At 55.4% G+C, this 16,389-nt stretch overlaps 1 protein-coding gene across 1 annotated transcript; it reads left to right on the top strand.

Annotated features, from left to right (window-relative positions):
- The first annotated feature begins 403 nt into the window (after positions 1 to 403).
- TRIM35 (tripartite motif containing 35) lies at positions 404 to 16,065 on the top strand. Its single transcript, XM_054024287.1, has 7 exons — positions 404 to 571; positions 966 to 1,404; positions 3,695 to 3,790; positions 6,391 to 6,621; positions 8,467 to 8,489; positions 9,315 to 9,436; positions 15,292 to 16,065. The coding sequence occupies exons 1-7, from the start codon at positions 468 to 470 to the stop codon at positions 15,855 to 15,857; spliced, it is 1,581 nt and encodes a 526-aa protein (XP_053880262.1). The 5' UTR covers positions 404 to 467; the 3' UTR covers positions 15,858 to 16,065.
- The last annotated feature ends 324 nt before the right edge of the window (positions 16,066 to 16,389 follow it).

Raw genomic sequence — 16,389 nt, 5'->3', positions numbered from 1 at the left:
GGGGCAGGTGGGGCAATTTGCCCCAGGGGCCCCCACGAGAATATAGTATTCTACAGTATTGCAACTTTTTTTATGTAAGGGGCCCCCGAAATTGCTTTGCCCCCGGCCCCCTGAATCCTCTGGGCGGCCCTGATCTGTGCAGTGCGTAAAGGGGTCTCAGCCGGGGGGGGGGTGAGGGGTTTGCAGAGCTGCTGCAAAGCGAAGCCTGTTTCCCTCTTCTGAGCAATCTCCTTGTACAGGGTTGGAAGAAAGCGACTCTCCTGTCTCATCCTCCGCCCCCATCCGAGCCACGGCCCGTCCCGCTCCCGGGCCGCACCTCCCACCCCGCACCCAGGCGTGGGCTGCGGGAGCCGCTCCCTAGCCCCGGAGGGGCCGGCCGGGGGTGGAGCCCGGCTCCAGCCCAGGGACATAAAAGGAAAGACCCGGCTGCGGCAGCTCCTCTCTCCCGGGGTCCGATCGCCCCAGCGATGCCCGGAGACTCCGCCCGGCCCCCGCGCAGGCAGCGCCGAGCCCGGGGCTGCTGCAAACGGTGCCTCCCGGCCTGGGGTCCCGCCGCCTGCTCCGAGCCCAGGTAAAGCCCCGCCCGGCACGGGGCGCTGGCCGGTCTGCAGCCGGGGCGGGCGCCTGCGATCCGGGGGCGGGCGTTACGCGGGGGCGGATCTTCCCCGAGCCCCCCTGGGTGGCAGGAGGGAGCGAGCCCGGGGCAGAGACAGTCCGATCCCCCCCGCCGCGCCGGGAGCAGTGCCCCCTTCCCGGCCGCGCCCACCACCGCGGCGCTGCGGCGGCTCCCACTGGCCTGACGCCGCGTCACTCAGTGCCGCCGGCGGGGCTGGGCTGGGCTCGGCTCGGCTTCCCCCCGCCGTGAGTCAGCGGCCGGGATCGCAGCAGCCGCAGCGGTTTTTCCAGTCGGGGTGTTTCTCTCTGCGCCGGTTTGACTCCGGTTTGACTCCCCTTTGCCCCCGCAGCAGGGCCATGGAGACCGACGCCGCTTCTGCCGCCGCCTCCCGCCCCGGCGCCACCTTCAAAGAGGAGCTGCTCTGCCCCATCTGCTACGACCCCTTCCGCGAGGCCGTGACCCTGGGCTGCGGCCACAACTTCTGCCGGGCCTGCGTGAGCCGCTCGTGGGAGCACCAGCCCCGCCACGCCTGCCCCGTGTGCAAGGAGCTGGCCCCGCTGGGCGAGCTGCGGGTCAACCACACGCTCAACAACCTGGTGGAGATGCTGCTGCGGGAGGAGAGCCGGCGGGGCGCCCCGGCCGGGCCCGCCCTGTGCGCCCTGCACCGCGAGGAGGCCAAGCTCTTCTGCCACGACGACAAGGAGCTGGTGTGTGCCCTGTGCCAGAGCGCCAAGCAGCACCAGGGCCACAAGGTGCGGCCGGTGGCGGAGACGGCCAAGGACTACAGGGTGAGCGGCCGGGGGCAGCGCGGGCCCCGAGCAATGCGCGGGCCTGGACGTGCAAGGGAGACGCGTGCGAGGGCGGGAGTGTGGTGCCGGGGAAGGTGTGCGCCTGGAGGCGTGTGCCGGGCGGCTTGGACACCTGGCGTGCACGACGACACTGCACGCACGAGGGATTTGCCCTCGGCGGGTATCCCATGGCCTGGGGGCACACGTGTGGTATGGGTCTGGTTGTAGGTGGGATACAGGGATGTGCACAGCTGGGATACGGGGATGCACCCAGTGGCACTTCCACGATGGGAGTGGACTGCACCTCGGATCACCCAGAGGGAGGTGTATCTTACTGCGGGGAGTGGGGGCCTCAGATGGGGGGGTGCACAGAGCTTTCCCCCCCTTGCAGAATATCATGCATGTGCAGCCTTGCCTTACATGCTAACTGCCTGCGGCCCCGGGACTGGGATTTTGATGGAGCTCCCCTTAATAACTAGCAGGAAGTAGGGGCGGTTGTAAGCAGGCAGCCAGCTGTAGCGTGACTGTGTTTGGGGGGACAGGCCTGAGTGAAAGGCACCAGGTCTCTCTGCTCTTGCGTGGTTTCCAAGGTACCCTGTCTGTAAGGGTGCTGCTTCACTGCTCTGCCGGCTCCCCTCCTCTCTGCACCGCCCGGTGGCTGGGATGCATTGAAAAGCCGGCGGGCCGTGTGGCTTGCCTGCCCAGTCCCCAGGCAGGAGACCCAGGGCGGTCGCTTGCCCTGTTTAGTGGTATGGCAGGAGCTGGAGAGAGCTCTGGAACGGGACCGCATGGGGTCCGGCTTGCACTATCCCCAGCCTGGAGACCGTTTGTGTGTCCTTGGACGGTGAATGGCCCCATCTCCAGCAATGATCCTGCCATGGCCCCACGCCTGGAGAATGGGATCCACGGGGCAAGGACAGTAAAGTGTGCTTAGCGCTGGCATGGGGGAAGGATGAGACACTGTGGCAGAACAGTGATGCTCTGAGCCTCTCCCCAGTCACAAGCCAGGGAACAGAGCAGCAGGGCCGATCTCCAGACAGTGGTTTTGCTCTTCCAGCCGGAAAAGGGAAATTGGAGCTGCTGTCGTCACTGGCCGAGGGAGTCACTTGGGAGGGGGCTGTGCCTTAATTCAAATGCGGCAGCAGCCGTTGGGGCAGGCTCTGAAATCTGTTTATAACCCCGACTGACAGTGCACGGGGGGGGGGGGGGGGGGGGGTAGCATAGCCTAGTGGTTGAGACACAGCCCTGGCAGTCAAGCCTCCTGCGCTCTCATCCCAGCCGTGCTGCGAGCAGGCGTGAGTCACTCACCCTCTCGTTGGACGCTTCCTGTCTGCAAAACAGGGAGAATCGGCATTGGGAACATGGGGATTTCCAGACAAGATGAGGCCCAGGGCTCCTCTAGCCAAGGGTCCTGTCTCAGACCGTGGCCAGGACCAGATGCTTCAGTGGAAGGGGCAGAAAACCCTGCAAGAGGCATTCACTGGCTCACCTGCCCCCAGGGGCAGTGTCTTAGGGATTGTCTTACACGCTGAAGCAGGAGTGTTTAGATTCCTGAGTGTTGTGAGGCTAGGCTGATGTTTGTAAGGTGCTTGGAGGTCCCCAGAGGGAAAGGGCTAGCGAAATGCAACTTGTTGTTGTTAATGAGTTAAGTTCCCTCTAAGCCATGCGGCCACGGAGCAGCCTATTAAGCACCACGCAGGCGCTCAGAGCTGCGGTGGGGAGAGATGCCTCTCCCTGCTGGCACCAACCCAGCCCCGGCCTAGCCCTGCCGCGGCTGTGGGAGAGGTGCGCCTCTGTCCTAGCCCAGGTGCTGCTGAGGAGGGAGAGAGCTGAGGGGAGTCCTGTCTCCCTGTTTTATCCCCGGGGCAGCCTGTACCCCAAACCTCTCATCCCTAGCCCCACCCCAGAGCCTGCACCCCCAGCCCTGAGCCCCTCATCCTTGGCCCCACCCCAGAGCCTGCATCCCCAGCCGGAGTCCTCACCCCCACCCCCACCTCAACCCTCTGCCCCAGCCCTGAGCCCCGTCCCACACTCTGAACCCCTCGGCCTCACTCCTACCACATGTCACACATCAGCTCCATATTGATGCACATGACAAAATTAATTCCACACATGCGTGGGGGAAAAACTAGAGGGAACAGTTAATGAGCTGATGTGACTTCACACGGCTGTGGGGGGGAGAGTGTGTGTGTGTGTGTGTGCGCGTGTGTGTGTGTAAAATTAAAACGGGTCCCTGACAAAGGCCTGCCATTGAGGAACGTGCTCTATAAGGAGCATCTCCTTCTTGCAGGCCAAGTGGAGGAACATGGAGAACTCCCTGCGGGACAAGGTGAAGGATTTTGGGGCAGTCCGGCGGTCGTACGAGTCCATCTCCAAGCACAACCAGGTAAAGGGCCAGTTTGAGGTGGGTTGGCGGATTGCACAGTCCCTATCCGGGGAGATAGCCCTACAGGCGCTGCAAAGGGGGTCTTAGCCGATCGCAAACCTGCCGCTGGCCTTATTGGCTGTGGGGCCCAACCCACAGGGAATTGGCTGCTGAGTCTTTCTCACAGCTCAGCCCCGCCCAGCTCCGCCTGGCAGCAGAGTCATGAGTTAGTTGATGCCACCGCCCAGGGCCACCAATTCTCCCTGTGTGACCAGTGCCTGAGGCTGGGCCTTGTTTGAAAACGTCTCTCAATGGAGCCTTTCATCCCGCAGGATCCAAAGGCCCTTTGCAAACTATACCTAGTGGATCACACTCCCGTGGCAGAAATGCAGCCATCTCTGGGGTGGAACGCTGCCCCATCCCGTGCCAGCAATCCCACATAACGGCAGGAGTGTTGTGGGGTGGCAGGCTGGGGTCACGGGAGGGAGAATCAGCCCCTGTCTGTGCTGCGCCTTGGGGTCAAGACTCTGGATTGGGAGGGTGGGGGCAGGAGTAACGGAGGAGCAGGGAGTGGACCGGCACATGCACTGTTTGACGCGTGCTGCAACCCAGCAAACAGCTGGGAGCCCTGGGCTTTGCCCTTCTTAATCCCTTCGCGACAAGCCTGGGCAAGGCAGCAGAGATCTTTGGGAGCGTACCAGAGGCCCCCAATGAAGATTCCTGAAACCATCCCCCCCAGTGGACGGTGTAGGGAGGCGGAGAGATTCCCAAAGGCACAAACGGGAACCGGGTGCCTGATCCCCCATTCCTTTGTAATGGCAGAGAGGCCTTCAGCTGCCCTCCATGCCTTGGAGAATCGCCTGCTTGTGGGACACCCTGCCCGGGGATGGGATGGGGGGCTCTCCCTGGCCTTGTCCTCTGAGGGTCCTGGGCGGTTGGAGGCCTGTGGACCAGGTTTGGTGACCTGGGGAGGGAAAAACCAAACTCCCCTGGGGGAGACCTCGGTGAGGTGAGGCCAGTTGCTGCTGTGAGAACTCTGGGGGAGCTGAGCTGAGGAGGGACTGGGGAGTGCCGTATTGGGGGGGGGGGTTACAGCTACAGAGGCAGGGCTGGGGGAGCTGCTGGTGTTGTGGGGCACTCATCCCGTGTGGCTCATCATTCTCCAGCGCGCTTAAGCCCTGGGAATGGTTAGTAGAACGATGGGCTGGGTGGCCACAGGTGTGGCTGGTTTAACTATTGCAAGTCTGTAGTTTTCCCTACCCTGGAGTGCTCCTTGGCTCTGAAATGGACTGAGCGGTAGCGGAGGCTGCTTTCCGTGCAGGAGGCTGGTACTGGATGGGAAATGCTGGCCGGTCTCGAGCTCTGGCCCATGGCTGGGAAACCCAAGGGACCATGGAGTTGCCACCTGGGACAATGGCTCTTCCTGGGGATGGTGGCCAGTGAGGTTCTGCTGGTGTCCAAAGGAATAAGCTATAATGTGGGTTCCCTGTGGGAGCAAAGGCATGCCCTAGGGACTGGGGGTCGGGGAGTGGGGCTCAGGGTCTGGGTTCAGCTGCTGGCTCTGTCAGACTCTGGGGGAACTTAGTTAAGCCATTTCACCACTTCTGTGTTCATTCCCCGTCAGCCCAACGGGGCTCCTGCCCTGTGCCCTGTTTAGCAGAGCTGGTCAGAATAGCCCCCTCTTGTTTTCTCCAGGAAAAATGTCAGTTTTGGGTGGAATTGGGTAGATAAATTTTCATTTTGAATTGCAACGTTTTGATTTGGGCTTTCAACTCCCTTCCCTCCCGTTTGGGTTTTCAGCTCTCCCCTTCCCTTTTCAATTTTTCCAGGGGGCCCTAAACCATGGGCATTGACTCCGTGGGTGCTCCAGGGATGGAGCACCCACGGGGAAAAATTAGCGGGTGCTCCCCACCCACCGGCAGCCAAGCTCCCCCCTCCTTGCTGCCTCCCCCCCCAAGCGCACCATGTCCCCGCTCCTTCCCCTTCCTTCCAGTGCTTCCCGCCCCCTCCCCCCATCGCCTAACAGCTGTTGGGCAGTGCTTAGGACTTTCTGGGAGGGAGTGGGAGGAGCGGGGACATGTGTGCTCAGGGGAGGAGGTGGAGAAGAGGCGGGGCAGGGGTGGGGACTTGGGGGAAGGGGGCAGGAATAGGGGCAGGCACTTTGGGGAAGGGGTGGAATGTGGGTGGGTGGGGCGAGGGCAGGGTGGGGGGTCGAGCACCCACCGGGCAGCGGGGATGTTGGTGCCTAAACCCAAAATGTTTGCCATCCGGGAAACACAAAACTCACATTTTTGCTTTCAGTTTTTTTGTGTTGAAAAATCAAGATTCTTCAGCCTCAGACGGTTTTTGTGCAACCAAGATTTGGACAAAACCGACTTTTTTTCATTTAAAAAAAAGTCATTGGAAAAACTCTGAGCAGTTTTTTAGATTGTAAACTCTGTGGGGCAGGGGCCCCCCAGCTAGTTGTTGTTTGTATGGCAGTGACATTCTTCCCTTCCTGTCCTAGAGTGGGGTCCTGTTGCCCTGTGGGGGGTGTTGGGTGCAGTGACCCCCTGGGGGTGGGAAGCACCAGGTCTAAGTCAGGTCGCTGCTATGGTCCTGCTCTTCGTCCTGCCGGGCAGGTGGAGGTGGCCAGGCTGGAGGATCAGATCAGGAAGGAGTTTGAGAAGCTGCATGAGTTCCTACAGGGCGAGGAGAAGGCTGTGCTGTCAGAGCTGCACGAGGAGGCCCGGCACAAGCGGGACCTGATCGAGGACAAGATCAAGAAGCTGTCGGAGGACAGCGATGCCCTGCTGCACGAGGCCAACCAGCTGCAGGCTGACCTGACGGAGGACGACGTTTCCTTCCTCAGGGTAATGCCACCCTCCCACCCTCCTCCCTATGCCTTCAGTGCTCACCTTGGCCCCCCTGACTCAGATGGGGGAGTTGTGGGTAGGGGGTGTGGTCAAACTACATCCTAGCTCTGCCCACTGTCAAAGCTCCGCCCACATCCCAGGGGAGCTAGAGGTTCTAGCTCAAATGACAGCAGTGCAATGGTTAACACATGGTCATTGTTAGTCTTCAGCTATAGCTAATGCAGCCACCTGCTTCTCCTGGGACCAAATAACCACAGGTTACCAGAGCCACTGGGGGCCTCTGTGTGGGAACCTTTACTCCTTCCCCCCCACCTCCTGAGAAATAACAGAGGATCTGGAGACCAAGGCAGGGCATAAGCTGCAATTTGTCTGGGAACAATAATCTGAATTCCCGCTTAACGGGGCGGGGGCAGGGTACGGAGACCTAGCGCTGATGTGAGGTGGCAGCGAAGAATGACAGTTGCAATTTAGGGCAGAAGCCTCCTGTAGTATAGAAGTGGTTGGTCCCTCTCTATGTAGCTCTGGGTAGCTGACGTCCGTTCCGAGCACGGCTCCCCCAAGGACGCTGGCGCATCGGAGAGGGTTTGGACACATGATGCCCAGAGCCACTAAGGGCTGGTGGGGGCTTGACTTGCAGTGAGCGAAGGGGTTCCCAGAGCTAGATACATGCAGCTTGGCTTTGGAGCATAAAAACTGTGAGCCAGCCCCCTCCACACCCCCCCCCCCCCCCAGGTGGGGTAAACCGTGGACTTCAATGGAGCTCCTCTGACACCAGCTGAGGATCTGTCCCCGTATTTGAAGGGTGTAATTGCCTGGGCTGAAAGCAAACCCATTAGGGCTGGTCTGCACTAGAAAATGAGATTGACCCAGCTTTGTCACTGGGGCGAGAGAATCCACCTCCCGAGCAACGTAGGTAAGCCAGCCCGAGTCCCGTGTGGACAGCGCTGAGTTGATGGAAGAATTCTTCCATTGACTTAGCTACCGCCTCTCTGGGAGCTGGGTCCCCTACGCCAATGGGAGAACCCCCGAGTGTCTACACTGAAGCTGCAGCTGCGCCGCTGGAGTGGGTCAAGTGTAGACAAGCATAGGCGCTGACTTCCATTGTTCCCGGCTGCTCCACCCCCCCCCCCCCCCGCACCACCCCCATTCCACCCCCTTCCTCCAAGTCCCCACCCTGGCCCGGCCTCTTCTCCGCCTCCTCCCCTGAGCATGCCGTGTTCCTGCTCCTCCCTCCTGGAAAGTCCTAAGTGCTGCCTTTGGTGGCAGGAGGCGCTGGGAGGTAGGCAGAGGAGTGGGGACATGGCACACTTGGGGCGGGGGGGAGGAGGAGGTGGGGCGTGTTGCGCGGGAGTTTGGCTGCCGGTGGGTGCAGAGCATCCACTAATTTTTCCCCATGGGTGCTCCAGTCCCGGAGCACCCACAGAGTCGGCGCCTATGTAGACAAGCCCTTAGTGTGCTACAGAAGGGACTGAGAGGGGAGGGAATAATTAGAAGGGAATGGGATGCAACCGGGAAAGGAGACTTTGCCTGTCTCCTGCCTGTGTTGTGAGTCGGCAGCTCTGCCGGGCTGTGCGGGCAAAACAATCACATTTCCAACGTAAAGTCTCTCTGAAACCTGCTCAGAAGCATGTGGCTTTGTTGTGGGGGGTTTGCACTTTGGATTGCCCCAAACCTGGGCATGAGACTAACAAACTGCCCCCTCCCCCCCCGATTGTGCAGTCAGATGCTCCAGTGCATAACAGCCCGGTCTCCAGGGCACGTTTCTGCCCACCATTGTCAGTTCCTTTGATGGTTACAAAAGCGCCTTGTGCGTGTTTAACGTGCGACGTCTCTCTCTTTCAGAAACACAAGAACCGCAAGCGCAGGTAGGTTCCTGAGTGTTTGAAATCCTGAATGTACAGCTGGGGTTTATTGGCTCAAACGCGGCCCTGTTAAACCAAGTCCCGTGGCGTTCCCAATCCCGAGTGAAACGGCTTTGTCCGTGACACAGACCCCACCTCAAAACCTTCCTGCGGGGGACATGAAAACGCTGCGGGATACGTATGGCTGCAAATAGATGGAGGTGGTACTTTCATAGAGATCCTTGTTTTCGAGGTTGCAGAGTACCAGCAATTCCTGCCGGTGCCAAGCACCTCTGACAATGCAGCTAGTGATCCCTTGGGTCCCAGAGCAATTTACAAATCGCATGTGGTAAAGAGGAGCCTGGGGTGCGAAATCGGGGTTGAAACCATTCTAATCTCACCCTCCCAAGCTCCACGTTGGGCCTTGAACTAATCTCCAGTACCCGAGGTAGGAATTGCAGCTCTGCTCCCCCCAGCCCCCCGGGAATGACCTTAGGCAGCCGTTCAGGCCTGGAAACGAAGGGTCCCGTCTCCAGATTAACGAAGGACAGTTGCAGACAGGCTGTAACTACCCAAGCTGGAATCTCACCAGGGAAAGTGCTGTGGAATCCCTGAGGATTTGGTTTCAAAGCCCCGTTTGAAAGACGCCCCCCTCCCTCAGCACAGTACCCCCTAGCCTCGTGCTGGGCTGACCCTGAGAACTGCCTCAGTGGTGGGACATTGGACTGTAACCATCACCTGCAGGCAGAACAGAACGCCCTCCCCGACTTAAGCGATCCTTTGCGGTAACCCCCCGGAACATGGCCTCTCCCGACGGGTTCCATGTAACCTTCTCCCGCATCTCCCCAGAATTGCCTGCACAGCAGAGGAGCCGGAAGCCATCCCGCCGGGAATGCTGGTTGATGTCCCCAAGTTCCTGGGGTCGCTGCAGTATGACGTGTGGAAGAAGATGCTGGACATCATTACAGTAGGTAAGGCGCTGAGGACACAGGGCAGTGAGTGAGGCGGGCAGGTGGTGGCCGATGCACCGGGTAACTTAGAACCACAAGGTGCTCAGACTTCCAGGCTGGGAGCACCATGGAGCTTTGCATGCCTTCAAAGCTACTGGGGCTGGTCCACCTGGAGGCTAACAGCCTGCTACTGCTAATGCACTTACTCGTTTCACTCAGGTGGTAGAGGCCTGTGGCATTGAAGGCTGCGGGTTTAAACCCTGCTGACGACCTGGATGCGGGGTTGTTACACTGGCACATGTAACCCAGGCTGGTTTGTGTCTTAGGACGCAGAGCTAAGAGCCTGACCAAACCCGCTGGCTGGGAGCTGTAACCGATTCCTCCTCTGTCCCCAATCTGCAGAGAATAACACACCCTGAACAGTGGGTTACAGGGAGCAGCCCTAGGTGCTGCATAAACAGACTCCAGATGCTGCTAAACTGAAGAAAGCTCAACTCTCTGCTCTGTTTAAGCTAGAGAGACAGCCCCGTCTCAAGACTTACACACATGCAGATCCTCATCTTATCCACTAGAGGGCAGTGGGACATGCATAAGAATCACGGACTATCAAGGTTGGAAGGGACCTCAGGAGGTCATCTAGTCCAACCCCCTGCGCAAAGCAGGACCAATCCCCAGACAGATTTGTGCCCCAGATCCCTAAATGGCCCCCTCAAGGATTGAACTCACAACCCTGGGTTTAGCAGGCCAATGCTCAAACCACGGAGCTATCCCTCCCTCCGAATGGTCGTACTGGATCAGCCCAATGGTCCATCTAGCCCAGTATCCTGTCTTCTGACAGTGGCTGGTGTCAGGGGCTTCAGAGGGAATGAACAGAACAAGGCTCTTTCTCTAGTGATCATCTCCTGTTGGCCAGTCCCAGCTCCTGGCAGTTAGAGGCTTAGGACACCCAGAGCACGGCATTGTGCCCCTGACCATCTTGGCTAACAGCCACTGACGGACCAATCCTCCACGAGAACTTATCTAGTTCTTTTTTTGAACCCAGTTATTCTTTTGCCCTTCCCAACATCCCCTGGCAACCAGTTCCACAGGTTAACTGCGCGTTGTGTAAAGAAATACTTCCTCGGTTTCTTTTAAACCTGCTGCCTATTAATTTCATTGGGTGACCCCTGGTTCTTGTGTGTTATGAGGAGGAGTAAATAACACTTCAGTCATGATTTTATAGACCTCTCTCTCATATCCCTCCTTACTCATCTTTTTCTAAGATGAACTGTCCCAGCCTCTTTAATCTCCTTATTTGTTGCCCTTCTCTGTAGTTTTTCCAATTCCAATATAACTTTTTTGAGATGGGGTGACCAGATCTGCATGCAGTATTCAAGGGGTGGGCGTACTGTGGCTTTATATAGTGGCAGCATGATATTATGAGTCTTATTATCGATCCCTTTCCTAATGATTCCCAACATTGTTCGCTTTTTTGACTGCCGCTGCACATTGAGTGGATGTTTTCAGAGAACTATCCACAATGACTCCAAGATCTTTCTTGAATGGTAACCGCTAATTTGCATTCCATCAGTTTGTGTGTATAGTTGGGATTATATTTTCCAATGTGCATTACTTTGCGTTTATCAACACTGCATTTCATCTGCTATTTTGTTGCCCAGTCACCCAGTTTAAAGACCTACAAAGGGATCTCACTACAGTCAGCTTTGGACTTAACTCTATCCTGAGTAACTTTGTATCATCTGCAAACTTTGCCACCTGTTGGCCCTTTTTTCCAGATCACTGAACAGCACTGGTCCCGCTACAGATCCTAGGGGGAACCTGCTATTTACCTCGCTCCACTGTCAAAACTGACCATTTATTCCTACCGTTTGTTCCTGGTCTTTTAACCAGTTACTGATCCATGAGGGGACCTTCCCTCTTACCCCATGACTGCTTAGTTTGCGAAGAGCCTTTGGTGAGGGACCTTGTCCAAGGACACTATATCCACTGGATCACCCTTGTCCACGTGTTTATTGACACACTCAAAGAATTCTAATAGATTGGTGAGGCATGATGTCCCTTTACAAAAGTTGTGTTGACTCTTCCCTCAAAAATCGTGTTCATTTATGTGTCAGCATGATCTCCTCTATTCTTTACTCTAGTTTCAGCCAATTTGCCTGGTACTGAAGTTAGGCTCACTGGCTTGTAATTGCCAGGATCACCTCTGGAGCCTTTTTAAAAAAAAAAATTGGCATTACATTAGCTACCCTCCAGTTATCTGACACCGACTGATTTAAGCGATCGGTTACATACCACAGTTGTTAGTTCTGCAATTTCATATCCGAGTTCATTCAGAACTCTTGGGTGAATACATCTGGTCCTGGTGACTTATAACTGTGTAATGTATTGATTTGTTCCAAAACCTCCACTATTGACACCTCTGTCTGGGATAGTTCCTCAGCTCTGTCATCTAAAAAGAAGGGCTCAGGTGCGGGAATGTCCCTCACGTCCTCTGCAGTGAAGATGGATGCAAAGAATTCATTTAGCTTCTCCGCACTGGTCTTGTCTTGAGTGCTCCTTTAGCATTTCAGTCGTCCGGTGGCCCCACTGGTTGTTTAGCAGGCTTCCTGCTTCTGATGGACTTAACTTTTTTGCTGTTTAGTTTAACAAGAACTAGCAAAAGACACATTTTTTTGGCCTATCTAATTATACTTTTACACTTGCCTTGCCAGAGTTTATGCTCCTTTCTGTTTTCCTCAGTTGGGATTTGTGAGGCTGAGTTTCCACTCTGGCACTTCGAGTGCAGAAGGTGGGAGCCCCCCAAGGATTCTAAAAATTAAATACAGCAAAAATCCAATCCTGTTCTTAAAGTAAATTTTATTAAAACAAAAAAAATACATCTGGAACTGAAGCTTTTGCTAGATTTTAAAAGAGCAATTCCAAAAATTAAGCTTCCAAAATAGCTTTCTTGGGGGTTCAGCTTAAAGCAAACAAAAGCATGTGGGGTTAGCACGGAGGAGCCCGCAAGCCTTGCAGTAAATAAAAGAAATAAACCTAATCCCGTCTATCTAAACATGCCCTGTCCCAATAAATCCTTCTAGGTATGGACCATGAATTTTCATACCTGGTCCAAACTTCACACAGCATTCCAGCTGCTCCCGTCTCTTCAGCCCAGAGAGAACAACAGAGACAAAGGGAAAGCTTCTTTCCCATTTTAAAAAGTTCTAGCCTTCCCATTGGCTCTTTCGGTCAGGTGCCCACTCCCTTTTCTTTACCTGCAGGACTTTTTAGCCCTTTACAGATAAAGCAAGCAGCCACCAAGAGGGACTTTATAGCTAGCTGGCTGGCTGGGTGTCCATAGAAGGGAACTCTTTCCCCCCCCCCCCCTTCCCCTTTGTTCATCACAGGATTTGACTTCCAATTGTTAAAGGATCCCTTTTTGCTTCTAACCTCCTTTTTTACTCTGTTTAGCCATGGTGGCATTTTTATTTTTTTTGGTCCTCTTATTAGTGGTTTGTTTGTTGGGATAACAAATAGTTTGAGCTTCTATTATGGTGATTTTAAAAAGTTTCCATGCAGCTTGTAGGCATTTCACTCTTGTGGCTGTGTCTTTTAATTTCTGTTGAACTAGCTTCCTCATTTTTGTCCAGTTCCCCTTTTGGAAGTTGAATTTTCTGTGGTATTTTCAACCCTACAAGGCTGCTTAAACGTAATTACATTATGGTTGCTATCACTTCATGGTTCAGCTATATTTACATCTTGGACCAGATCCTGTGTACCACTTAGAACTAAATCAAGAATTGCCTCTCCCCTTGCGATTTCCAGGACCAGCTGCTCCCAGAAGCAGTCCTTGATAGTGTCTAAAAATTAGAACAGGAGTACTTGTGGCATCTTAGAGACTAACACATTTATTTGAGCATAAGCTTAAATTTGTTAGTCTCTAAGGTGCCACAAGTACTCCTGTTCTTTTTGCGGATATAGACTAACACGGCTGCTACTCTGAAACCTGTGTAGAAATTGTATCTTTGCATCCTGTCCTGAGGTGACATGTACCCAGTCAATATGGGAATAGTTGAAATCCCCCATTATTGGGGGGGGGTGTGTGTGTGTGTGTGTGTGTGTGTGTGGTTTGTTGTAGCCTCTCTAATCTCCCTGAGTATTTCATAATCACTGCCCCATCCTGCTTCGGTGTCAGTAGTATATTCCTACTGCTAGACTCTCTTTATTATTCAAGCATGGAATTTCTATCTGTAGAGTCTATGGAACGGTTTCCTTCATAGTAGATTCTTTCACCTATAGTGCTACTCCCACATCAGCGTGACCTACTCTCATTCCTATGTCAGATACTAGTGATGTTGTCTCTGTCGCTCTCCCACCGCTAATGGGAGCTGCGGGGAGCGGTGCCTGCAGCAGACATTGCCAGCAGCGTGGCTGCCTGCGTCTCTCCTCCGCAGGCCTCAGTGGGGAGGTTTTCAGACCGCAGATGGCTGGGACTTTGAGACCCCTGCTATATATTTTGTACCCTAGTATCAGCGTGTCACCTGAAATAAAATTATTCCACCAAGTTTCTGCAATGCTTATTATATCAATATCCTCCTTTAATACCAGGCCCTCAAGTTCACCCATCTTAGGATTTAGACTTCTTGTATTCGTATACAAGCACTTAGAACATTTGTCAATATTTAGTTGTCTGCCTTCATGTGATGTAATTGAATGGGACATTTTCCTTTGACTGTTTCTCTTCCGTTCCTACCAGTATTCTGTCATCTTCTCCTCTTCACTCGGATATAAAGTATCGTCTTTAATAAATCCTCCCCTAAGGGCGGCATCTGTTAGCTTCCCCAGCCCTAAGTTTAAAAACTCCCCTGACTTTTTTAATTTTATGTGCCAGCAATCTGGGTCCGTTTTGACTTGGGCAAAACCCGTCCCTCCTGTATCGGCTCCTTCTGACCCTAAAGGTCCCCCTGTGCTTAATAAACCTAAATCCCTCCTCCAAACACCATCGTCTCATCCACCCATGGAGATCCCGCGGTTCTGCCTGTCTCACTGGCCCTGCGCGTGGATCTGGAAGCACTTCAGAGAAAGCTCCCTTGGAGGTCCTGGGCTTTAATCTCCTACCCAGTGCCACCCTCAGTCCATCCTAGAAAGGCTTTCTTCTCTGCCCGGCAGCTTAGCTCTGCCTTCTACTGAGTATATTGGGGTGGGGGTGATGTGTGGGGCTCATAACGAGCCTAGGAGGTGGGGATGCTGTGGCTTTGAGAGGTGCAATGGCAGAGATAGAGGGATAGGCTAGGGACACTCTAGGCTAGCCAGGGGTGCTGCAGCTGAAGATGAAATGGGATAACCACAGGGTTATATCAGGGGTTTCCACCAGGGGGTGCTGCTGCTCAGGACCGAGTTGTATTGGCAGAGCTCATCTGTGGGTTTGGGGCTAAGCTGGGGATGTCCAGGGAGAGCCTTGGGGTGCGGGACCTTGCCCAGAACTTCAAGCTCAGGTCCGTCCTTGCCTGTCGCTTTGGCACATAAGGGGTTAACCATACGTGGCTGGTTCTGCGCTCTGCACACATGCTCCTATCATGATAAGCAGGCGAGGAGCCCGCCAGTCATGGTGAATCTGGGCTAGGAGGGGCAAGGCCCCTGCCAGTTGGGAGCAGTGTGAACCACGTGCCACCTGGTGTTCCCTGTGGACGCTCTAGCAAGGGTTGTTCTGAGGAGGGACTTGTTGATGGGGGTTTCGAGTCAGGACTGGGGCTTTCCCCAGACACAAGGGGTGGGCTGGGGGAGAGGTTGGGTGGTGGAGTCTGGCAGGTGGGGTGGTTGCCCTGGGCTATACCTCGCACCAGCACGACGCTAGCTCCGAAGGCCGCTCCTGGCACCTGACAAATCTCCTTTCTCAGTTCCCTTCAGCTTTGACCCCAACTCCGCCGCGGGGTGGCTCTCCGTCTCCAGCAACCTCACCAGCATCACCAACGGCAGCTATAAGCTACTGGTGGACAACCCAGAGCGCTTCTCCTCGGCACCCTGCGTCCTGGGCTCCCGGGGCTTCTCCAAGGGCTCCCATGCGTGGGAGGTGGACCTGGGCGGGCTCACGAACTGGCGTGTGGGTGTGGCCAAGGAGCGCGGCGGCCGCCGGTGGAACTTCCACCATGAAGCCCGCTCGGGCTTCTGGTACATCTACCGCCTGCAGGGCGCGGACAGCGAGACATGCCGGGCCTCCAACTCGGCCAGGTCGGAGACGGTGCTCCGGGACCTCAAGCGCATCCGGGTGGAACTGGACTGCGACGAGGGCGAGCTCTCCTTCTACGACGCCGACCAGAATAGCCACATCTACACCTTCCATGAGCAGTTCAGTGGCGAGGTGTTCCCCTACTTCTACGTGGGCAACCCGAAGCCTGATACGCCGCCCGGGTCCCTCAGGATCTGCCCTCTGCGCGTCCTGATCAAGGAGGACCTTCCACTTTAGGCTGCTCAACGCAACCAGTAAAGGCTCCCCCTCCTGGCTTGCCCCTATCCCGTTTTCCAAGTGCCTTCCATCCGGCTGTCCTCCTCCAATGGACCAACCCCCTCAGGCCCCTGGTTTCTGGTGGGTTTTTATTTTCTACTGTTTGCCTCCATAACAGATTGTGGATTTTTTTTTTCTTTTTAATAAACCTCCGTGGTGGCAGGACACAGCAGTGGTCTCATGCGGATTGTGTTTTGGGTCACAAATTCCAAGCGTCTCCGTTCAAATCTTCGCCAAGAAAGGTGCCATTAGCTGCCAAACCCCCTCCCCTTCCTTTTTTGGGGAAAAAAATCACTGAGTTGGGAAAGTGTTTCCTTTTACAGGCCGAGCCTGTGGAACTCATGGTCACATGATGCTGAGGCCAAGAGCTTCTCAGGATTCAAAAAATGGGCGTGGGCCTGTGGCTCATGAGAGTATTGTTATAAAACCCCTCCTGCCCCAGCACATAAACCAACTACCCGAGAGCAGGGTAGCCGGTACTCAAACTCCCTCA

This window comes from Malaclemys terrapin, chromosome 3 (assembly GCF_027887155.1).
Source record: "Malaclemys terrapin pileata isolate rMalTer1 chromosome 3, rMalTer1.hap1, whole genome shotgun sequence".
In the NCBI taxonomy this organism is placed as follows: Eukaryota; Metazoa; Chordata; order Testudines; family Emydidae; genus Malaclemys; species Malaclemys terrapin.
Note: the sequence above shows the minus strand (reverse complement) of the source record. Positions and strands in the feature narration are given on the sequence as shown.